The 24,761-nt window shown below is 41.4% G+C and overlaps 1 protein-coding gene across 1 annotated transcript in view; it reads left to right on the top strand.

Annotated features, from left to right (window-relative positions):
- stk32a (serine/threonine kinase 32A) overlaps positions 1–24,761 on the top strand; it is a gene marked incomplete at both ends in the record, with an annotated part of 69,577 nt that overhangs the window by 13,073 nt on the left and 31,743 nt on the right. Inside the window, one exon of the mRNA XM_083986339.1 lies at positions 9,360–9,533. Coding sequence (XP_083842465.1) covers positions 9,360–9,533 — 174 coding nt within the window. The remainder of the gene's footprint in view (positions 1–9,359; positions 9,534–24,761) is intronic.

The following is a 24,761-nucleotide window of genomic DNA, read 5'->3' as shown; positions in this document are numbered from 1 at the left end:
CGTTTTGCCTTGTTCAAATTCAGTGGCTAAAACAATTCAGTTGTTGCATTTTTCCTTTGGATGGTTTGTGTCCACATGGTAACAGTCCCAAGCTCTGGTCCAAAGTTGTAAACAAATGCCATGCGCAAGAAAACTGTTCTTTCATTGGTAAGAAATCTTACCTGGAAGGAGGAGGAGGTTACCGGGGAAAAACAAAAAACATGGAATAAAGGTTTCAACACGGCTGAAAATGAAAACCCGACCCCATCAACAACCGTGATTGTAGCAGAGACCTGATCCGAGTCATTTGTATATATTTTCCGCCAAAACCCGACCTAAACCTGGCTACAAAGAAGGAAAAAAAAAGGACGAAATGAAGCTGACCCGAGTCATCTTATTGTAACAGACTGTTACTACTTACTTACAATACTACTATATATACAGGTGCATCTCAATAAATGACAATCTCATGGAAAAGTTTATTTCAAAAAGTGAAACTACTACATTATATAAATCCATTACCTACAGAATGAAACATTTGTCTTTATCATTTAATTTCTTTTAATTGTAATGATTATGACTTCACATTAATGAAGACCTAAAATTCAGTATCGCAAAAAAAATTGAATATCACAAAAGACCAATTCAAATTTCATATGGAAATGTTGGCCTTCTGAAAAGTATGTCCATCTACTCTACTGTATATGCACTCAATACTTGGTTGGGGCTATTCAACTCTTGTTAACATTTCCATATTTCGCACATTCTGTGACATAAACTGTAAACTGTCTGTAACGACATCTATTGCACGTCTGTCCGTCCTGGGTGAGGGATCCCTCCTCTGTTGCTCACCCTGAGGTTTCTCCGATTTTTCCCTGTTAAAAGGGTTTTCTATGGAGTTTTTCCTCAGTCGATGTGAGGGTCTAAGGACAGAGGATGTTGTTACGATGCCATGTAAAGCCCTTTGAGACAAACTGTTTGTAAAAACGGGCTACACAAATAAAATTGCCTTGCCATTTGACTTGAACAGATCAGATGTACATGTATTTTCGTCCGGCCCATTGAGAACATGGGGCATCAGCAGCGCGTCGCATGTTGTGTCGGTTGCTGAGTCAATTACGTTCTCACTAGAAACAAACCGCTCCAGGGCTCAAATGGCCACCTCTTCCTGGTGATCTTATCCCGCAATCCGAGCACGATTGCTGATGAACCGATCTTTGGGGTTAAACGCTCCCGGTTTCGTAACAACTGCTTCAAACGAGCCAGGTCTGAGTAAACCCTAAAAAAAACATCCTGATGAAGATGAACTGTTTACTGAACCTAAATGTGTCCTGAGTGGAGGTAAACATGTAAGAGCAAAGACCTGTTAGAGTAAAAGCAAACAGTTGTTACTTTAAGAAAAGCTCACTCTCTGAAGCACTTAAATAAGACTGAGATCTCACTTCACCAACCGAGTGTAAGTGGAGTTTCAGTGTTGTACATGTTACGTGAGTGTATTGAATCCTCTTGTGTGCATTTTTGGAAGCAGTGTGTGTGTGTGTGTGTGTGTGTTTTTGCATGAGTGGCTCCGAGCATGTGAGTCCAGGGAGCGTTGGACACAGAGCGATGGGAGCTGTCAGTCACAGGGAGGTGTTTGGAGACGGGGTGGACGGAGAGGTCAGAGGGCGGTGGGCATCGATCCAACACTTCACAGTCAGATGGGCTGTGTGTGTCTAAGTGTGTGTGTGTGTGATCGCTGTAACTGCATAAACTCTTGAGTGTTAAAACAAAGTCTTGATTGACCGTTTTATTACCGAGGTTCACTGATGTGTTTTTTTTTTACGTTGGGTGAGCAGCATCCAATAGAAATCTGTTGATGAATAAAAATCAGTGGAGGGTTTAGAACGAGGAGGTTTAGTTAATTAAACTCACGAAGAATCATGATCAGGTGACAGAAGATGGGTCGTTACGACGGGGGAGAAGAAGTCCTGACTAAGGAGATCAGAAATGAACCGGTGCTGGGTGATGTTCTCATTTCTGAGAGGGGATATGGATATATACAGTATTTAGGAATATTGCCAATATTACCATTACTTTTATGGAAAAGACTGAGTAAGTGAAAAAAGTGTTTATTAAATTAAATTATACACTAATGTAATCAGAAAATGTGACTTCTGAGCTGAACTCTGCAGTACGAGTGTGATTTAGGGGCCATAATCTGCTTAAATCTGGTGAAATGTATAAGTTATAGGATCCGTGTCATTACCCTGTTTAAACGTGCGTCTTCACATGTCGTAGCCGTCACCTCTAAAAGCGGCAGAGGAGGTCTTTCTTTGTAACGTTACGGTACCATTAAGCCTCAGAGCCACCGCGGCTTCTGGAGACTTCCATTACCGAAGTGGCCTGGGGTGCCTCCGCCTTTTAAAAGCTCCATGCAGGAAGCTCTCCCATCAGGCCGACTGCCTGGAGGCCACCAGGAGGTCACATTGAAATGCATGTGTAGCGGAGCAGAGACAGATACCCAGAAGAAGAAGGAGAGAGAGAGAGAGAGAGAGAGCTGTAAGACAGAGATGGAGAGAGAAACAAGAAGGAAACTGAAGGATTGATGCTGTAAACTGTCCCAGGTGAAACAGTTTACAATGTGGTGCTATCATTAATTCCTGCTTGTGTTATGTTACTTCCTTCACATCTTTTATTAGTCATGAAATATGATGTAAACGATGTCCACCACCATGTACAGTAGCTGCTGTTGATCTGAATTTCAATCCTTCATTCTCTATTCTCAGTTTGGGGCCGTGTCCACCAAACGTGCTCTTACCTGTAGAGCTCTCTCTCCCTCTCTCTCTTTCATCATCAATGCTGCTGTTGCTAGGTAACAAAACGAGTCCTCTGACACTTTCGTGTTCCTGCCTTGTTAATGTAAACACTACAACGAGCGTAAAGGCCCTTGCACACTGGGGACGTATTTTTTGTGTGAGTAATTCACGCGTCAATATTTTTTTTTCAAACTCTTGGTTTTCATCATCATGAGTCCTTTCACACCTGAAGATGTAAATGTTACGCAGTGAAAATGCTGTGATAATTATTTTTTATCGGAGTGAAGTCAATTTTTCCGAACTTTCACCCAGCAAATAAACGCATCATGTTGTGTGGAACGGAGGTATGTCACAACAATGTCAACAACCTGTGTGTGTCTCTCACCACCCTGTCTTGTTTGACACGGGACAAAAACATTACAAAGACAATGAAATGAGGTGAAGGACGATGTGCGGTGAAGCATCGCTGAACAGCTCGGCTGTCAGGACGGTGAGCAGACAGGAGCTGCTGTGTTGGAGGTAGCAGAGTGGCAGCAGGTGGCTAACGTAAACAAACCGCTGTTGAATATGTGAGGGATAAACAATGAGGTGTGTGTTATCCAGGTTTAAAGCACGACAATGAAGCAAAGAAACACCCAAACAGAAACTTTTGTTTATAAATGTCACATCAGCACATTTTCAAGGTCTTGGTCTTGACCAAGGTCAAGGTCAAGATCTTGGTCTTGGTCTTGTCGATTATCGGAATCAATTACATTTTTACTCGGTCTAACCTTACCCTCATCCGCTTGGTCTTGGTCTTGATGCAGTCTCGACCCCCTCAAAGTCTTGGTCTTGACTTGGCCTTGGGTTAGGTGTCTTGACCACAACACTACCGCTGGGAGCGCTGTACGTCAGAAGATCTGTATAGAAAATAGACACTCTGAGGACCAAAAACGCCTTTGGTGGACACGGCCCCGTATTATGCATTTGGAACAGTGAGAATAACCATTTTTTTCTACCTTATATCTTTGTTTTTATTTTCAAAACCATTCTACTGAGGAGGTCAGTTCATTTCCAGGTGTATTTCAGTATAAAAACTAGAGCTCTTCAACATATTTATCATATCAGTCACATACTCAGTCTCATTAACAGTAACATAGCTGTGACCTCTGTGACCCAGAATGCACCTGTGACACACACCTTAATAAGCAGCATTTTCTAATTGACTGCGACAGCGGTGGCATCCGTCCAGACGAGACTTCATTCATATTCAAACACTCTCTCCGAGTATCATGTCACAGTTTCAGAGCGACTTCAGGGGCTTTTGTATTGTCATAGGAGACCAATTTACACTTTAACTATAGTGGAGAGATATTGCTGCTGCTGCTGAAATAGCATAAAAACTGGAGGCTTCAATTAGCAGCAGGGCGGTCGGCCCCAGAGGGACGGAGCTGATGTGCAGCTTTAACACCTAATACTGTTTGTGTAGCACATTCAATTATTATTAACAGTAATAATATGAGCTTAGGCAAAAGAAGAAAAAAGGTGCTGGTGTGCCTCACTCTGTATATATGTGTGTTTTTACTTCGGCCGACGACCCTCTTTATAGACCACAGAGGAGACTTTACTGTGGCTGCCATCTCGGCTCTGTGACGACGAGTGGGACAGAAAAAAACAAAACACTGGAAACCTCAGCCGAGCATGAGAGCTAGTTTTCTACTCGATTAAACTGGTTTCACTGGGGCCTCAAGTGGCCCATCGAATCAGTAAATGGACTCAAGTGTCGCTGTTTCACACCAACACAACCTCCTCATCCAAGTAATCCAGTAGCTACATGTGTTTAAGTCATAATAAACCTGCTTTTTCCAATATCTATCGTGACTTTTTTATTCTAACCCCGGTGAGGTTGAGTTATACTTTACAGAAAGTGATAAATTAAACACCGACAGCTGTTCTGCAGATGTTGTTCTGCTTTATTTTAGCAGATAAATACCAACCCATTAAAACATTGGTACCAATCTTCAGTATCATCATCCTGGGACATCCCCAGTAAAGATTAATTAACAAAAAGTAATTATACCCAATGAGAGAAAGTAATTACCGGTAATAATGAAATGGGACCAAATTTAAGAGATTAAGCATGATTAAATTTAAGATTAAAGCCTTGAATATTCAATAAAAAAAAAGGAAAATGTCTCATTGTATAGATTATATGCAACGATTAAATAAATAAATAAAGTGCAGTTTCTCTGGAGGAAGCCGGTGTTTCTCTGCCAGGAAAAAGAACAATTAACGTCCACGTTGTGTCTCCTAAACGCTTGTGACAGCAGCCGCTTTTCCACCTTAACTAACTCTGCTGGGTTAGAGGTATTTACATTGGATGTGTGTGTGTGTGGTGTGTGTCTGAGAAAGAGAGAGGTCTGTTAAAAGAGCGAGAATGAGCATCAGACACTTAGATGAAATGATTGATAGTTTGGGGGTAAACACAGTCTGCTGTCTGTCTGCTTCCTCTGCCGTGGTTTGTTTTGAGCTCTGGTTATCACAGTTTGGATTATTAATATTTCACGCACATGTTCGGCCTGTTTTATTTTTTTAATGTACATTTTTTACACACACTTGGACTTGGATATATTGCACTTTCATGAATGTTTAGCTTTTGTATCATGGAATATTGTTTTCTACAAACTAAGTCTACCTATGATTGATTGATTGATAGATAGAGGCAGGAGCAGTGTGGATAATTATGAAATATGAAATGTTCTGACCACATTTGGAGATATTTGTGTTAGTCCCCCCCACAAATAAACAAAAACTCAAACAAACAAACTACAAATCCTGAATCAAAGTGCTCTGTAGCTTTGATATTTAAGAGAATGTGATGTTAATATGACGCCTGTTTGATCTCAGCTTCCTCTCTCTCTGTGCCAGACTCAGTGTTGTATCATTTTCCAACACCCTCCCTCCCTTTTTCACTCTCATGTGCACACACACACAAACGCACACACACACACTGATCAACTCTGTTGCTTCAGTTATCGCTGCCTTACATCTAACAGCAGCAGCAGCAGTAACTTTGATATTTTCCAGATTAAAATCTTTGAAGACTATACAAGTCCACTCCTCTGAATGTGTGTGTGTGTGTGTGTGTTTTTTAGGTCATCTGGTTTCTTTTATTCATTCATTATTAGCTGCTATAAAATAAATACACAATTCATGTGTGTATTTTAATAAATAAATATCTAACAATGACAGAAGGTGTCAGAAAAAAAGGACAATTAGGTTTATAGGCCGCGGCTATAACTGATTGTACAATGAAAAATTCAACTCCAACTTTACTTAAGCAAATGGACATAAACAAACATTATACATACGGTACACATATTTGCATATGTGCATATACACATGTTGACAAGAACTAGCTTGCAAACATACGTACATACAGCACATACATCACATACAGGTGCTTTTTTTAAACATCTGTATTAAGGACACCATTTCCTTAAGTATTTACCCTTTCTTTATTTTTTGTACTTTCATCAAATGGACTATTTAAAATCTGCTGAACACTTTTAATTTCACTTGTTTTTTCTGTTAAAAGCTGATGTAGCAGAGCAGAAACAGTATACTGTAGCAGTACAGTGTACTATAAGTGTGTGTGATGTGTGTATTGTCATGTTGCCCTGTGTGACTTTGGCGAACGTGTGAGCGTCTTCAGGACAGGCATGTGGCAGATAGTCTTTCCAATCAGATGTTAAGTGGTCTCAGCATTATCTGAGCCTCAGCAGACAGTTTGGAGTCAGCTCAATCAATCCCCATCCATCCAGAGCAGAAAAGCACCAACTCCAGTTTATTGGAGAAGGAAGGGAGTTCACCAACGTGGCAAAAAAATAAACTGCTCTTGGTCATTGAGCTTTGAGTCTGAGCCAAGATGGATGGCCCTGGCAAACATCTGCCGCTAGAAACCTCAAGTCGGAAGTGTTTAATGAAACTGGAGCCTGTGTGTGTGTGTGTGTGTGTGTGTGTGTGTGTGTGTGTGTGTGTGTGTGTGTGTGTGTGTGTGTGTGTGTGTGTGTGTGTGTGTGTGTGTGTGTGTGTGTGTGTGTGTGTGTGTGTGGCTCAGGAAGAAGGGCGGCCGCCTCCTCCAGATCTATGGAAGATTTGAAGTTGCAGATGTAGGACGTCGTGTTGCACACAGCTCACAGTGCCGTGCTTTAGGTCGTGCCAGGAAATGTTGGCTGGTGCAAAAAAAAAAAAAAAAAAGTAAATCACTTTTTGCATAAATTAAGTTTCTTGTGGGAGAGAGACTAATTAGCTCGTCGTTTAGAGCAGGGTGGGGTGGGGGACTAAAAGCACGGCCCCAGCAGGACGCAGCCACATGTAAAACCACTGATGATTTGTGCAACAAACCTCTTAAACGGTGACACACTGGGCTTTCTGTGCAAGTCAGTGTGTGTGTGATTGATGGATGAATAGACGGGAGGACTGCAGAACATCCCTCACACACTAATGGATGACTGATGAATGAGCAAACAAATAACTGGCTATGTACAGTATGTACTGAACGCGTGAATCACTAAGCACAGGGAAAATAAAAAACATTGACAATGACTTCAGATGATATTTAATTCATAAAAAGTAAGTGGTATTTTGTACGACTTTGGCGCTTCACATCTGCAGACAGTTGTGTGTTTCTTGCCAGATCTTTGGACAACACACTGATATAAGGAACATTTAATAGGTGTAATGGTGCTTAAATAGGCCACATGACCTGGAAGCTATTGAGCTAAAACGCTCATTTTTACATTATGAACTGTATTAGGAATTTAAAAAATATGAGGAGGCCGGGATCAGACTACACAATTTTTTTGTCTTTCACGATGGTCACCATGTCAGATTAAACTCTCACAGTGGCAAAAATTCTTGCCATCTCTTTGTCAGGAGACTGGCAACACCACAAGTATGACCCCAACCAATCATTGTCCACGACACCATGCAAGTCCATAGGTCATGGGGTGGTCAATCATGGCTACCGTAGCACTGTGTGTGATGCTAGCGGCCTTTTGCTCAGACATGAGAAAGAAACGGAAGAAAAAAGGATTGTGGAACCGTTCCACAGTCTTGTGAAGAGGACAGTATGACAGTCTGTCTTTCAGAGAGAACGTGTGGTACATTGACAAATAGTACACCTCAAAATCATCAACTTATATTGCATACATGAAGCGAGCTAACATACCTTCAACATGTGTAAACGATGCAGATCAGAGCGCTCTGTCATCCTATTGGTCAACATCAAGGTTCACGTCGTAGGAGATGTCAGACTAGGCGAAGTAATGCAAAACATTTAACATGCTAGACTTTCCGTCGGGGCGTTGTAGAGCGTCCTCGATGCAAAATTGCTGTTCTTCAGTTATGTTACACAACACGTCCGTTCATCGTTACCGACATTCAGAATCAGGCCTGATGCTGGAAATTTGTCGGCCAGGATAAAATCATATGAAAATCGTCCTGAATTTGTGTAGTTTGATCCTAAGGAAACAGCAACAGTCTAACCCCAAAGAGAGAGAGAGAGAGACATTTATGCAGTTGCAGATTTATAAATAAAGATGTTGTTGATGTGATAGGAGTCGTTCAGATTCTCAGTAAAACTGTCAGGTTAAGAACAGCTGCTGGTATAATCCACTTGTTGACCACTAATGCAGATCAGAGCAGAGATGATGTTTTCTGTCGTCACCATCCTCACTTGCTTTTTTGGGGCGTTATATTTATCACGTGGGCCTGAAACTTTACTTCTGCAGCTCTGCAGTAAATAAAAACAAAAAGTTTCCTCAGACATGAACAAAAACATAAAACAGACAAATGACAAAGAAAAGTTTAAAAAAAAAAAAAAAAAAAAAAAGTTCCTTCACTCTTTCCAAAGTCTATACCGGCGTCTCACGGCTGCTTCCTCAGCCTGGTGGCCTTGAAGATATGATAATGAGTGTTGCCTCGGGCATGACTCAAGTCAATATGCAGGTGCTCCCCTGTGCACGGAGTGATGAGCATGAAGAGTGATAAAGAGCGGAGCAGCCATCCACCCTCAAAGACCGTGGGAGGCTCCAGAGGTTGAAGCTCTCATCGTGACATCATGGGATCCAAACGCTGATTCTTCATTTTTTTGTTCTTAACGTTTGTTCTTGTCAAAACCTTTTTGTACCGAGGTCTCATCCACTGTTTTATATAAATGCTGATTTGCCTGAGGTGCACAAGCCTGACATGAGTTCAATTTCTGCTTGTCATCCTCTTTTTTTATTTTTTTTATTTTATTATTGCTGATGGGTAAAAGAGTTGCATCGCCAATGTTGCAGCAGAATCCAGAAAGTTAGACGCCCACGCTCTTGCAGCATGGCTTCACACAACTCAAAATAAAACATGTTTTGTGCTATTTTCATCTTCTGGAATCCCTTCTACTGTTTTATGGTAAATATGTGATTCTTATTTGTGGCTGTCACTGTCACTGCTCCTTCCTCTCCTCCTCTCGTTTCTTCTTCTCGCCATCACCACCGTGTTTTTCCTCCTTGTTCTGACTATTACATCACTCTCTCCCTTCCTCCCTCTCCGCCCCGGCAGGTACTCCTTCCAGGACGAGGAGGACATGTTCATGGTGGTGGACCTGCTCCTGGGAGGAGACCTGCGCTACCACCTCCAGCAGAACGTCCACTTCTCTGAGAGCACGGTCAAACTCTACGTCAGTGAACTGGCCCTGGCTCTGGGATACCTCCGCTCCAAACGCATCATACACAGGTGAGTCACCTCCTTTTGTTTTATGATATAGTTCAATACGCCGAGGTTTGTTTCATAAAATGTACTAATGCAGAGAAGGGTTATCCGAGAGCACGTGACAGAAATAATCTCCTCCTGCTACAGTCTGTGTCCTCCTTCTGTCTCTCTCTCATGGTTTTCTCACCACCACCACCACTGACTTTAAACACCAGACGCCCCGTTGTTCTTTTCTCCTTGGCTGTCCACTTCTATATTATTCTGTAATATGACTGCTCCAGCGCTGTGCAGAAAGGTCAAGCTGTCTCGACATGAAGGTCACACCTGACACAACAGTTTACCTCGAGCTGCAGATTACGGCCATCATGAAAAGCACCAGTTCAGTCTCTCTCTGCTTGCTGTGTCAACGCCTGATCTAATTTGTAAAATGCACGTTAAGTGCTTTTTAGGCAGAAAAAATATCTGCTGCTATGGCAGAGCCACAGACTTGCAAGGCCAAGAGAGACATGGCTACAGCCCAATGTTATTATTTTAAGTTATTGTGCATCTCAAAGAGCTCGGTACAGTATATCGTGTTACAGCTGATGGTGCTGCCAATACACATTGAATAATAATACTGAGTGAAAGAAAAGTTGAAAACGGCTTTCTTAAGGTACTAACGCACTGAAACTTCCTAATTTCCTAAGACATAACAGGCTCATTCACACGGTGACAGAGGAGATAAGATAAACATCTAGAGCCACCCTGTCTCTGTAAATATATTATAATCAGCTCTGCCAAATCCATTTTGGAGGAAAAGTATTCGGTGCAGTTTTTTCGCTCCAGCAACTGTGTCATTGTTATTGTCACTGCAAACAAGTCAAACTCAGGTCGTCAGTGTGGGTGGTTGTACAAAGCACAACGTCCAGGGTCTGAGTCTAATTACCCATGTGATGTGTTACCACAGGAACACATTGGATGTGTGGTGTCAGTGTGCAGCTAATTTCTCATTTCTCATGTGTTTTAGACGGAAAACTAGGGATGCACCATGACTATCGTACAGATAATTATCCGCCCGATATTGGCTGATCCATGTCTGATAATGACATTACTAGAGTTAATTATATTTAGCTAACATTGCCTTGATTTTCCTCATTTTCAGTCAGTCGTTGATTTGAAACAATAATAAATGTTGATTTTTGAAGTCATAACGGTTCTTGTTTTTGTTGTTGATTACAGTAGTGATGTCGGTTTTGTTGTTGATTACAGTAGTGATGTCGGTTATATTGTTTGGTTAAGTCAAAGACAGGGCTACAAAGTTGAATTCATCTTTTCTCACTCAATCGTACCCTTTCTTAACCTCAGGTGTGTGTATAAACCATTAAAAATTTTATTTGTTACCAGTATTGGCATTGGATATGAGAAGAAGGAAGTTATCGGTATTGGTGGAAAATAAAATCCTAAAAAATATATCTTTATTTATGCATCAGATTCAGATTCAGCCTAGAAACAGATGACTACTGGAACAGTGGACGCTGAAATTAATCATATGACATCAACAGGTCTTTCCTCTGTGGAGGTGACTGTGCAGTGTGTGTCGCTGAATCTCTAAGCAAAGTGAGAGATGCATGTCTGACACGTGTCTAACGCAGCAGCGTGTGTGTTTGCTTTGACTCGTTCACATGTGTGCTGAAATGAAAGTCAACATGTTTCCCCAGACAGCGCAGTGTGTGTTTCCAGACTCAGTCCAGATGTGAGTGCATATGTTGTTAACATGGACACACAGAAGTAGGGCTTTATTCTCACTATATATACTGTATTATACTGTATATTCTACCAGTGGTTAGACTTGTCCTTCACTGTGGTGACCGAGCACAGACCCAAACGTAGCAGCTGCAGCTTTCTTAGCTCAAGATTAACAGGCGACTTTACTGCAATGGAGAACACTAATTCATCAACACCTCCTGATAACTAATTACACCGTTTAATATAAAGTAGACGACTTGCTCTTGTCCACGTATCAGAGCTCCACGAGAGGAGAGAGGGAGAGAAATAAATTGGAAAAAGATTATTAATTTCCTCATTCGCTCAGTCCACAGAGACATATGAATATTTCAATTATGTTTTTCTATTTTAGCGCTGGAGAGGACAGACTTGCCACTCGATGTGCAGGTGTTGGGGCTGTTTGCTTAGATGGAATCAACATCTTTTCAATCTGCATTCATTAGCTTCAAATAGAAAGAGGAGCTGAAAGTAACTCTCAGCTCATCTCTATGGAAATTGAATTTATAATTTCCTTCCTCAGATGTGGACGTGTTGACTCTGTTGAAGCGAGTGCACTTAATGCCCTGGGAGTGTGTGTGTGTACGTACTGTATATGTCTGTGCACATATGCATTCTCCTTCCGTTGGTCTTTCAGGGTTTTGATGATAATGAGGAAAATGATGATGATGATGATGATGATGATGATGATGATGATGATAATGACATTAATCGCATGCAACATGGCGATTACGTGCGTAATTATGTAATTGACGAGTTTGATCATGGCTTTGACAGGAGACGGTTGGCGCTCGTTTGGTGTCCATACTCGTTAAGCTGAGCTTGACTTAATCAGGAAGATAAACATCTCCTCTGAAAGGCGGAGAGCTCAGAACACACTGATGCACAAATATTACAATCGACAAATACATCGCGCAAAGCAGTCATCACACACACACACAGACACACACACACTGTGATGACAACACTCAGAAATAATATTAAACTTTGACGTCCCTGTCTCTAACTTTTACAACTCAGTGAGGTGAATTATACTGGAAACTAGAGATACTGTGAGAAACCTTTAAAACTAATTACTGCTATTCTGTGATCTAGTGAGATAGTCATTTATTCAGAATGTTAATTTACTCTGAAACTTATAATACACGTTTAATATACTAAAAAAAGAGGAAATTAAAAAAAAAAAGTACCCAGTCAAAACTCCCAGTGGTGAGTACAACAGCCACCTCGATTAATAAACTGGATGGTACTGAAGTAAATGTTATAGCAAGAGGCAACAGAATGGGGGATGTGGGATATTTCCATAAGATAATGATAATTGTACAGTGAATAATGGATATAATAACATATTTATTTGTGTTGAGAGGATAAACAAACTCGGTTCCAATGAGAATCAAAATCTTGTTTAAGCATAACCGTCCACCTGAGTTTGACAAGTTCTTCAATATTTTTTAATTGATTATATTTCCAAAGAGCTCTGAAGGTTGTCAAACAGTAGTTAGATAGTGAATATTGATATAAAACGTCACGTGTTATCGTCAACATAGAAACTGACATATCAGCAGTGAGTTGCAGGGGAACCACTGTTTATTCTCATGGGGCGGCTTCATTTCTAACTTTAAACCTTTAAACCGATGTCCAAAAATAGAGTCGGTGGGTCCCACCTGAGCTCCAAACGGAAACACTATGACACATTTTTGTTAAACAGAAATTTTAAACTCAGGAATATGAATAAAAGTTGTTCTCATATCTTTTAAACTGTTTGGACAGAAGTTTTGGTATAGCTGAGGTCAGGGTAAAGATATTTTCTTTCTTATAATAACAAAGACAAACAACCATCTCTGTGTTTAAGTATTGCTAATTATTCTCAATAATGAGGTCTTGCCTCATATGCTACCTTATGACAAATATGAAGAACCTCAGGGGAGTGGAGGGGTTAACAGCAGGAGTTCAGCTCATCCTGACAGAGGCTGGGTGGAAAATAAGAGGGCAGCATCATCATGGGGTAAATAAAAACCTCTGAGCATCAAGTGTGACGCAAGTTAGAGGCTAATTTACCTCATTAAGGTTATTAAGTGGTAGAGGGTTTTACAGGTGACTTAAGAAATAGGTCTGTAAGTGTTTACAATGTGCATTGTGTTGAAATTGGAGAGAACGTTATACTGTTAATTGGGTATTTTTCATTGTTTTATTCATTATCTGTTTGATATTCGTTGGAATAAAGTCTAACAAGCAGTCAGATGGTCTGACAAGATCAAGATGAAGAAGAACATTTGAGTCTGATTATCTAAACTAATTTATTTCCAAGGTAAAACTGAAAGAGAGAGCCGAGATCTGAAGTGGTGAACTAATGGATGAGTAGCTACAGGGAGTCGGGTTTATTGTGAGAATTTTCTAAAAACATTTTGCTTTTCAGATGTTTTTGATTAACCTAAGTGGATCCGCGTGGTTTTAAATAAACTCATGTCTGAAGTCACTGTTTTTGTTGTATTATGTAAACCAGACAATCATCTTTACTTAACCATAACCATGTAGCCAGTAGCAATAATCTTGGATCGCAGTTCTGTTTCCTATGTGTTTGCGTGTGCAGTTAAGTTGTGTATAGTGTATTAAAATACCGTAGTTTCATCATAGCAGTCGTTTTGTAATCGTTTTGTTGCAAGGGAAAAACATGTTCAGAAATATGATCTGGACTCAGAGGTGTCGTGTATCTCATTCAGCCTGATTCATGGTCGGTTTGTGTTTTTAACTGTAAACTCTCTGGGGAGTCTGAATTACTAACAACAGAATGAGTCTCAATTAGACGACACCTTCAGAGACTTGATGAGTCTCTCCAAACAAGTGGAAAGATAAATGGCAGACGTGTGACAGGGGAAGAGTTTTTTTTTTGTGTGTGTGTGTTTGTGGTTGTGTAGATTTGTGCGTTACGTTTACCTCACCGCAGACTCGTTGACATCAACACCACTTATCTCTGACTGAATCCTCAGGTGCATTTCGGCGCCTCCTGGAATCCGCGTAATGGAAATTCGTACATGTTGTCTGCCAGCAGACACTCTTAACGAGTCAATATGCCTCAGTGTGTTATTTAGGGAATATATACTGCACATTAAAGTGGTTAAGGGACTAAATGTTCGGCTTCTTACAGACAAGCCTCAGCTGCCAGTTAAAGCGATGAACGATGACGATGGTTGAATCTCACAGCGAAACATGGCCCGAGGCCTAAAATCAGCTGAAAATGCTCATTAATTTAATGAAATACAACATTTATGCAGATATTTCTTCTGCTACTGCAAAGTGTGTTCCTCTACCAATCAGTCTACAGAAGCCTGGATTATGCAATACTGTGTAATTTGTGTTGTTTGGCTTTCAGTTTTGTTTGTTTGCTGTTGTACAAAGAGGGAAACAGTGGTTTAATGTGTTGACAGGTAGCCCTGTCAGTCTGACTCTTTGAAGTCACTGTTGAATAATAAATAATGGGGCGGGTGATATTTATAATTGACTTGTTGAAAAGACCAAATCCACATTTAACAAGTGTTGTTTATGTCATTTCATTTCACTGTAGTAGATTTTGACTCAGTCTCACTCACATTTACAATCCTACTGCTGTAAATACTAAACTAGAGCAAATGTGTGTTAATCCACCGCTGAAAATAGTCCCCGCCCAGAATACTCTACTTCACTTTGAACCACCTAAACCTGTTTGAACAAGTTTACCACCGTTCCCAGAAGATTACCAGGGATCCACCGAAAGGAAAGTTCTTGGCTGAAACGCAGAAAGAAATTTATTTATTCATGCCAATTTTGTACCATTGATGTTATGGCTGGGACTCTGTGTGTACTTACCTCACTAAAGTCAAGGCGTTACAGTTGAATAACCTAAAATTCATGCTTTTCAAAGAATTAATCAAATTCAAAACTGTGAAAGCATTTATCAGACCTAGTCAACCAAACCGAACCTTGGCCCCAAGCTGCAAACAACGTGCAGATGAGAGCGGGGCAGCTGACGGGAATCACAACAGCCTGTTTCACTGTTAAAAGTATTTTCGACCAAAAATGCATCATTTGGCCATTTTCGGTCCATCTGTAAAGATTACATAACCCATAGAGTTTTTCATCTGGATTTGAAACAAATGAGCTTCAAATGAGCTGAGTTCAGACAGAATTAGAGGACAGACTACACAAAGTTGGTGCTGGTCTTGCTGTGCAGTCAATTTAATCTGGTTCTTCATGTGAAGTGCACTGAGATCCAGCTGTTGCAGCTGTTGAAGCCAAGGAGGAGGATTCTCCTCTGCAGCTCTGATCTCTCTCCTCCACCTCCTTTCTCACACAACACGAATATAAAATACCTTTCCCATCATAATCTCACTCAGTATTTCTTCCCCCTTTTTCCCTTCTTGTGCTATTTTCTCCACCTACTGTACTTATTCCTCTCCCTCATCCTCATTTCTAAGTCTCAGGCTGCTCAGCGTCTGACTCCATCTCTGAGGGAGCTGCATCTCTGTTTCAAATAATTTATTTGATCCTTCATCCTCTTCCTCTCTAGAGGCCTTTAACCAAGCTGCCAAAAGGGAATATGGTTTTAATTCACCTATCTGGTTAATTGAAGGTGAAGGAACAGTCTCGGTGGGTCCTCTCTTAAAATGATAAGATGCTATAGAGAGCTGCAGATTGTACGGAGGAGGAGGACGACGAAGTCATTACTCTTCCTCTCCATCAGCTCCTCGAAATGGCGAGCGTTTGTCATGTCTTCAAGTGAACTATTCTTTATTCATGGAGTGTGTTAATGTTTTATTTCCTCGCAGAAGTAGAAAAAGAAGAACCACGAGGAAGTGGAGGGAGGGCAGGAGAAATTATACGCTCATATTTCATAAATGCAGATTAAGGTGCCAGCTGGTGCCAGCTCTCTGATTTCCACCTCGAAATGGTGAATCGAGTGTTATCGTTGTCGGAAATCTCCCTCAGCGGCAGCGGCAGATTAGCTGATGGGAGGAGGTTTTATGTTCTGAACATGATAAAATGTTTACCAGCAAGTGTGCTCCAAAAAGATCACTAATTGCCTGCTTGTGTATCTAACTCACGTGCCTGAGCTGTAGAGAGAGAGATGTTGGCAGAAAGTGGCGTATTCAGCGGCGGGCCTGAAGAGAGAGAGGGAGAGAGAGAGGTGGAGGGAGGGAGCTGACATTTTTTGTTAACGCTCCTCGAGTGTTTCTGACGCGGTGACTCTTTAGTGCCGACCGGCTTCTTTCTCTCTCAGTGTCTGAGCGCCACTCTCCATCTCCATCCCCCGGAAATCAGCTCCAAATTAGACTGTGGACTTGTCATGCTCAACTTTGTCAAAAAAAAGAAAGAAACAAAAAAAAAAAGTCGCACTCGGTACGTGTCAATAAATAAGAAATGAACATCTAGACTCCAGAGAGATGAGCTGCTACAGTACTGTCACACACACACACACGCAGCATGTCTATCCATGTGTGTACACACGGCAACTGACACACACACACACACACACACACACACACACACGTGTACAACACATCTCACATTTGTCAGAGTTGTTTTTCTCTAAAAGGACTCCTCCTCCCCTTTCAAAACGAGAATCTCAAATCCAAAACATTAACTCATTGGCTGCCATTGACGTCTATAGACGTCAATCTAATTACAACCGTTCACTGCCATTGACGTCGATAGACGTCAATTGCGTTTTTCAACGGGAAGGGCTGGAGGAAGGTCTGGCGGAGCTTGTCCATCAATATCAGGCTTGTAAACTAGTGTAAAGATGTGTAGCGGCCTGTAGGGGGCAGCAGTGCCCTCTTTGGATGAGAGATCAGCATGTATTACGGTATGAGAAGAAGAAGCGAGATGACAAGAGATAAAGAAACTTATGCACGGAGCCTATGTGTTCCGCACGTCGGCACATTATGTACCGTGTGTGTCGCGGTAGTTCGGAGAGGAAGAGGGTCGCGATCGTGAGAAAATGACGGAGATCATTGAAAAAGACACCGACGACCGACACCGACGCTGGACACCGGCGATCAAGCCGGGCCGAGCGGCCAGTGAGAGAGTCAGCAGCTGACGGTGCGTCACCACAGACCAGAGCCCAGCTCAACTGACGGCTCGGTGGACGTGACCCGAGCGATTCCGTCCGGATCAACCAGGAGCAGCAGAGACCCGTCCCCACGCTCCAGAAAGACATGAAGGTAATAATATAATACATCAATGGTAAAAATAATAAAATAAACTAACTTGCTAGCGAGCTAACTTTTACTGCTTAGAGAAGGGCGGATCGCTTTGATCGGAAAGGTTAAAAAAAAAAAAAAACTCCACATCACACTTGACTACATCTAAGAGATGTATTTTTATGGTAATTCTATATATTTCTATAATTTACAGGTGTTGGATCGAGCAGTGGTCGACCATGGGGCAGAGGTCATGTGACAGCTACAAACGTACAAAAAAGTTAATGCATTTTTACTGATATTTGTAAATAAATTATTATTTTGCCATCAAAAGTCCTTTCTCAGTGTTGTTTTTGTTGTTTTATAGAAGGAAAACACTGTTCAGATGTGTGAGGTGTCACTAAAGCAAAAAATATCAACGTCAAAGTCACTGTTCTGCTTGACATGTTTCTTTCCACAAAAAGCTCGTTTTCTCAGTGTTTTGGTCAAAAACTGCTGTTTTTGGCGAAACCAGCCTATGTTCTAGCTACTGCTGTTTACAAAAGAACGGAAAAAGGTAGAAACAAACTTTTTTTTTCCTATTGAACAAAGAGAGTCTACTTTTCTCTTGGTAGTTTCGGTGTTTATATAGTCATAGAACACAATATTCTGTGGGTCTTATAAGATCGTTCAAAATGCTCTAAAATGGCTGGCAGTATGGGGCTCTCTGCTCTGAAAATGGCTGGCAGCCAATGAGTTAAATACCTTCTGAGGCGCCGGTGTTTATTTTGTTCACTCTGGGCTACTGTATAAAACATGGCTGACTGTAGAAGACGACCTGGGCTGTGTCCCAAATCACTCACTCACTACTCACGATATAAGGGAATTTTATATAGAGGACTATATAGTGAGTTTATTGGTAAAATGGAAAGGGAAAAAAAGAAAACATTCGGACACGACTTCACCGTACGGTTAATTACGTCATTTACTGTCGCACAATTAAAACGTGCCAGATCAATGTTGTCTGGTGGGTTTTCTAAATTGAAATATGCTTATAGCATATATTCCTTGGTTAGTGATGACCATCGGCTTTACACTTCTTCCCATGCTGTGTTGTGGAATACAGTGAGTCCACTAGGGTGTCATAACTCTCACCATTAGGCCTGGATGATATCAGCAAAATGTGCGATGACACTGTTCAACATTGTAATGGCGTACAACTTGCGATAAATAAGCAAATATCCAGGTGTGTATACCTGTGTCTTTCTAAAAATGACTCGATATGCTGTAGTACACACACCAGGCCTGTAGTGTGGTGCTGTCACACTGCCACACAAATACACCAAAAACAGAGGAGAAGAGTGTAAAGCCTGCATGCTGTAAACAAACTCCAAACATCGTAAGTCGACTAAATACAAGAAGTCGCGTCAATGACGATCGATTGATGCCACGTGGACGCGTTCAGACGCGTATCAGAGGAACCCGATATCACAGTGTCGATCAAAATAAGATTAATTGGTCAGTCCTAATCACTGTACATTCAGACAGCTTTACAAAATGGCATATTCACTATATAGTCCACTAGTGAATGAGTGACTGGTTTGGGACACAGCCCTGTTCTCAGTGGGAATATTAATGATTGATTTTGAGCTAAAAAAAAAGCCATAACAATTCTTAGTTTCAGGTGATTATACACCAATGAAAACCACACCTACGTACATGTACATATACTGTACATTCTGTCTCTTCTAGTAGATTTCCCTTAAATCACACACTCTGGTCCAGGTGCAGACAGAGGAGTGTGTGAGGGAGGCGGGCAGCAGTTTGCTGGGTTGGAGCCGTTAGCCTCTGTGGGTGTAGTTGGGCTTTCAATTCACGTTCAAAGGCAGAGGCTGTCTCTGTCTGACTCGCTCTTTGGTGGCTGGTAGGCGTGGGTACTCAGAACTGAGGGATTCTGACACTGTGTGTGCTGCTCTGTACACGTGTGTGTGTGCTGTTGTTGCTGGTTTGTGGAGTGTGTGATGTAGCTCAGCTCTGGGCTTTCTGGGGCTTTCAGAGCTCCTCCACTCTCCTTTGTGACGGCGAGGGGAGAGGCAGCATCTCCAACAGCTCTCTGCTCGGATCTGGAGAGGAGAGGAGAGGAGAGGAGAGGAGAGCAGCTCCAGCAGCTCCAGCAGCTCCAGCCATGAAAGAGCCTCTGATTAAAGCGCCAGCAATCTGTGCCCAGAAAATCAGCAACACTGCACAAACTACAGATTGTCTGAAATTCTGAAATGAAAGGTGGAAAACCACTAAATTAAAGATTTTATATGGCTAGGGAAAAAAATCAATTCAGGTTTTTTTTTCTCCCTCTTTTTGCCCAAAGTCATAACATGAAAAAAACATCAGACACGATGCAACGAGTCCAAAACAATGTTCACAGCACAGATTAACAAAGGCTAGTATGAAGAAGACATTAAACTGATGGATCAGTTACTTTGATGATTGACTGATGATCTATCAGTTCATTCTGTCATGAAGAAAAGCCAACGATAAAAAAATGTCTCCCATCTGTTCAGATCAGACAAAACCAGTTATTTGAAGATGTCAGAGGAACTTGTTAGGAACATTTTTCCAAACAATTATTTGAATAATTGTGAAATTAATAGACAAATTATGTAAATAATGAAAATACTGAGTTAACAAATGGCTCCTTAGATTTTGTTATTTAAAAAATATTGTGGATGAGATTGATACAGCTTCTCCAGGTTCCTCCCACAGTCCAAACACGTGCACACTGGGTTGATCGGGTCCATAGACTTGAATGTGATTTCTGCAGTTGCTTATGCAGGCAACATTTGAGAACTTGGCACTCTTTTGATAAATAACAATATAGAAAATAAAAGATATTATAGAAAGTATCGTGTTGCATATCTGCACCAGACTTCAGACATCACGTTGGCACTAGTATTGAAAAACAAAACCGTGCCTTAAATGCAGTGAGTGGGCACCAACACTCACAGTACTGTAGGTGTCTCAGTGTGTTGATCATTAAATGTGATTAATTACCTGTCACCATTATCAGAACAAGGTGTTCTTAAAGTCACAGTTCACACTCATGGAAGGAAATAGTGCCTTTACTTTACACATATGTGTGTGTTCATGCAAGCTGCCGTGAGCTCTCTGAATGATTTGAGTGGGTGGGTGTATTACCTGTGTGTGTGTGTGTGTGAGGCTCTGTTCTCAGGTGTGTCGGCCTGCTCCAGTATCAGTGTGGTATCATATGAGCAGGTACAGGGTTGGGTTTCCCCCCTGCCGCTGATAGCTGGCTGTAATGAGGCCATTAGATCCTGCTAATAGCTTGTAGGGTCAGTCGACCGAGAGAAAAGACGAGGGGATCAGCTAACACCGAGCTCTCCCGGCCCTTCATCTCAGAAGAGCCCAAATCTCTTTTCCAAACCTCCATTTTTGCACTCTTTGTCCTTTTTTTTCTTTCTTACCAATCTCTCTCCATTTGCTCTTTGTACTCTCTGCCAATCCCTTGTCATTTACCCTTGGCTCGCTAAAGCTCTTCCCCTCTTTCTCTTTTGGCCCCAGTCACTAGATCTCCACTTCATTCTTTCAATTCATCCAAAAAGAATAGCACCAATGCCGTCCCTCCTTCTCTCTGAAATTGTCCAGTTTATCCCCATGACTCTCCCAATCTCCCATAGTGAATGAATATATAACTCAGGTCACCTCAGGCCTGCACATCCCCAACTAATCCTCCCAATTCATGGCTCTCTTTGTTGATCTTTATATATCTTATACGTCTCCTTCATGTTTATCTCTCTGATGCTCTGTTTGTTTTTCTTTTTCTTTTTTTTTCTGGCCATATGAATCATTTATATGTAAAGTGCTTTGGATAATCGTTGAATTTTTCTGTGATTCTTCTGAGCGGGGAAAAAATAAGAAAAACAGAAGGTCGGTTTTAGATGTCTGGACATAAGGCAGTCACAGTTTTATGCACCGTGTACAGCCGTAACCCAAGAATCTCTGATAATTGCAAATTGCGTCTTGATGGTTTAGTGGTTTTGGGAGTGGGCCGTCCAATAACCGGAGGGGTTTGAATCCCGCTCCATTCCAGTCGCTGACATTGTGTCCTTGTCCTGAGGCAAAACACCTTACCTCGTGGGAATGTGTATGTGTATATACTGTATGAATGTTTGGTGGTTGTCGGAGGGGCCGTTTGGTGCCTCAGGCCAGCTGTGGCTATAGACGTCACTTACCACCACTGGTGTGAATGTGGTTTGAGTGAATAATGGTTTCTGTAAAGGGTGCCATGGAAAGTGCTGTATAAATCCAGGCCATTAGTGATTGTTAATGTTTGATGAATGTTTAGAAGCTGGAGTGATACAGTTGGTCCAAATCCAGGGACTTGGTGATTCAAGTATTTCAAAACATTCATTTGATCTCACAGGCCATTTGTTAGGTCACAAACGTATTATTTTACATTGTCTAGTTTAACACGATGACGACAGAGAAACAATGTCTTGCTACTTTTGTTTATATGCAACATGGAAGAAACTGAAGAGCAGCTAGGCTATATCGTTCAATTCAGCTGACATTTCATTGATTGTTTTTCACCAAAAAGTGAACGAAAAACAGCCCAACTCTGACCCCTGAAGAACATTATTGAATGTTTTCAGTGTTTTCCAACACATGCTTGAACTCTTCAGTCTCATTTCATGCTGCGTTAAGAGGAAAATATCCTGTGAATATTAGCACGGCTCTTTCCCTAGACATCATCACCACAGAGTAGTCTGACCTACTTTTCATTATCACTTTATTTTTGATAGCGAGACTTTAGTTGGTAATTGCTGGGTAATTCTTTTATGTCGCCTTCTATGAAAGGGAAATAGAATTTAATTCATGGATCATTTAACTGAATGCAACACAGAAACTGAGTATTGATTGTGACTGTTAGAGTGGGTCACATGAGTCTCTCAGGTTTATGAATTATTGACCATTTTAGTGCAAAACCTCTATTTGTACAGAGTCTGGCCCATTGAGGACATCTTGATTTTAAACATTAGTTAGACATTTTAATGAACAGAAACAAAATACTATCTTCTTTATTTAAGATGGTGGTTAAAAACCTTATTTACAATTTTATTTTTCCTGATATGAGAGGTTTATTTTGTTTGTTTGGGTTTATGTAGCTAATATTGATCAATAGCACTTGTAGACAAAAATCACATGTTTAAAGATCAGTATGCTCCTACATCTCAATTAAAAACACTACAAAATCAACTTTTTTGGACCTGTACAGAATATATTAGTGTGTAACATGAGATTTTGCTAACGTTCATCAATGTTTGAGACGAGTACCGCTGCTGTACAGCAGTGTGGAAATGTGAAAGAGGGTGAAGTCGCTCTTTAATGTCCACTGTCGGAGGAACAAGTCAGTCATGGTCATCATCATCACCTTCACCTTAACAGCTTGGCTTTTAACAGGCGCCACCTCCTAATGAGGCTCTGCTTTATCTCTGGAGCCAGTTGTTGTTTTGTCGTCGTCTTCTTGTCCTGTGGCTTCACAATGGAAACGTGGCCTTTAGCCATAAAAAGCAGCTTCCTTGTTCTCACTTACCGCCTGTTTTTTTTTCCAGCAGCCACACATGCCCCCCCACGTCTTTAGTGCCAGCCTTTGAGGCAAATGTCAGCTAATTAAGGCTTACATGGCCGACCTTTCTCATCTGCACCTGAGCCTCCGCCACTCGATCCACCCAGAGCTGAGCCCCCGTGCTACAGGTTGTCCTCCGTCTACAGAGAGGGTGCTGCACAAACACACGTACGCACAGTCGCACACACACACAAAAAAAATGCAGGTGAACATGGCCTTTGATATGCTAAATGCAGCTGGGTTCCTACAGGGCAGTAGACCTAATTAGAGGAGACAAGCTCTAACACTGAGGAGGCACAGTGAGTGAGCTGTTGGTGCTGCCACCATCTCCATCTCCTGTTGTGATTCAGCAGAAACACAGGGGTGTGTTCTTACCAAGAAACCAGTTTTCACTGCAGATTGACAACTTTCATGAACACATTTACATTTCACTTTGATTCCTTTTGCTGCTACTATTGCGCACTTAAGATCTGCAGAGTGTTTCATCTAAAATACACGACCCCACCCTGCTTAATTTGGTTTCATCAACCAACATGAATAATAATAAAAAAAAACACACACACAGTTGCACCTAAGAAATACCACTGTGACATCATCATCCCCTGCTAATGTGCGCACAGTAGGTACCGTCTCGAATGTCGTCGTTCGGTAAAGTTCATGTCAATTTCGAGGAGCGTGGAAATTCACTGATCGACGAGCACAAATGAGACATTTGAGAAGGGAGCTGAATATTGAATATCGTCTCTTCAGTTCAAAGCGTTTTCAAAGCTGTGAGGATACGTTCCACCGACTGGAGAACAGACAGAAGCTGGGAACACTCTGTACCCTTGCACTCTTTGAGTTCGAGTCTACAGCCACACACACACACACACATCACAAAATACAATTGAAAGGCGACAGTCCAACAGTGTGCATTTGAATTGCAAAAGCACATATTATGTAGGTCCTGTTCAATACCTGCAACTGATGCTAGTGTTCTTGGTGATCCAATCAAAAGTGTGTTATTTCACACCTGCTATTAAAATGAGTCTCCATTGGTGTTGCTGATTGGATCTCCCTTCCTACTTTATATGCAAATGAAGATGCACAGTAATTTCAATCTGCAACGACTAAACGCGCTGTTGTTTTTAGGCCAGTTGTGCAATGACGGACAGATTTGTCGTCACTGAGAGAGAATGAGAATGAAGCAAAGAGAAGCTGAGCGAATCAACGTACTGTGCACAGTCAGTAATACAATGAAATAAGATTGGAATAGTCGGCCCAGTTGGCGTTCGTGTTCACCCGACAAGCTTGTTAGAGCCACGTCTGAACGGCCCCCTAAGTGGCACAGATGATGATGTTCTGGTCTGAGCAAGAAGGGAGCATACGGGTGTCAAGGACAGATAGGATCAGTGACGCCGAGGAAATGAGGAGATTATTATGTTTGTGAATTATGTTGCTTTGAATTTAAAAAAAAAATGTCTGGAAGGGAAGTCGTCAGGCAGCGAACTCCTTTGAAGTTATCTGACATCAACGACCTTGATTTTTGTCCAGTGGCGTCTTTATGTCACTGTAACAGTTTGGGATACTTACAGTTCATATTATTCACTTTGTGTGGTTTCAGTCAATGGATCCTCCGCGATGTATTAGTTTAGTTGGTGTTTTGAAGACAAATACTGTATGTGCAAAACAAAAAAGACGTGAAAGAGCTGAAAG

Source organism: Trachurus trachurus, assembly GCF_905171665.1.
Source record: "Trachurus trachurus genome assembly, chromosome: 14".
In the NCBI taxonomy this organism is placed as follows: Eukaryota; Metazoa; Chordata; class Actinopteri; order Carangiformes; family Carangidae; genus Trachurus; species Trachurus trachurus.
The sequence above is the reverse complement of the archived record's forward strand: the minus strand, read 5'-3'. Positions and strand labels throughout refer to the sequence as shown.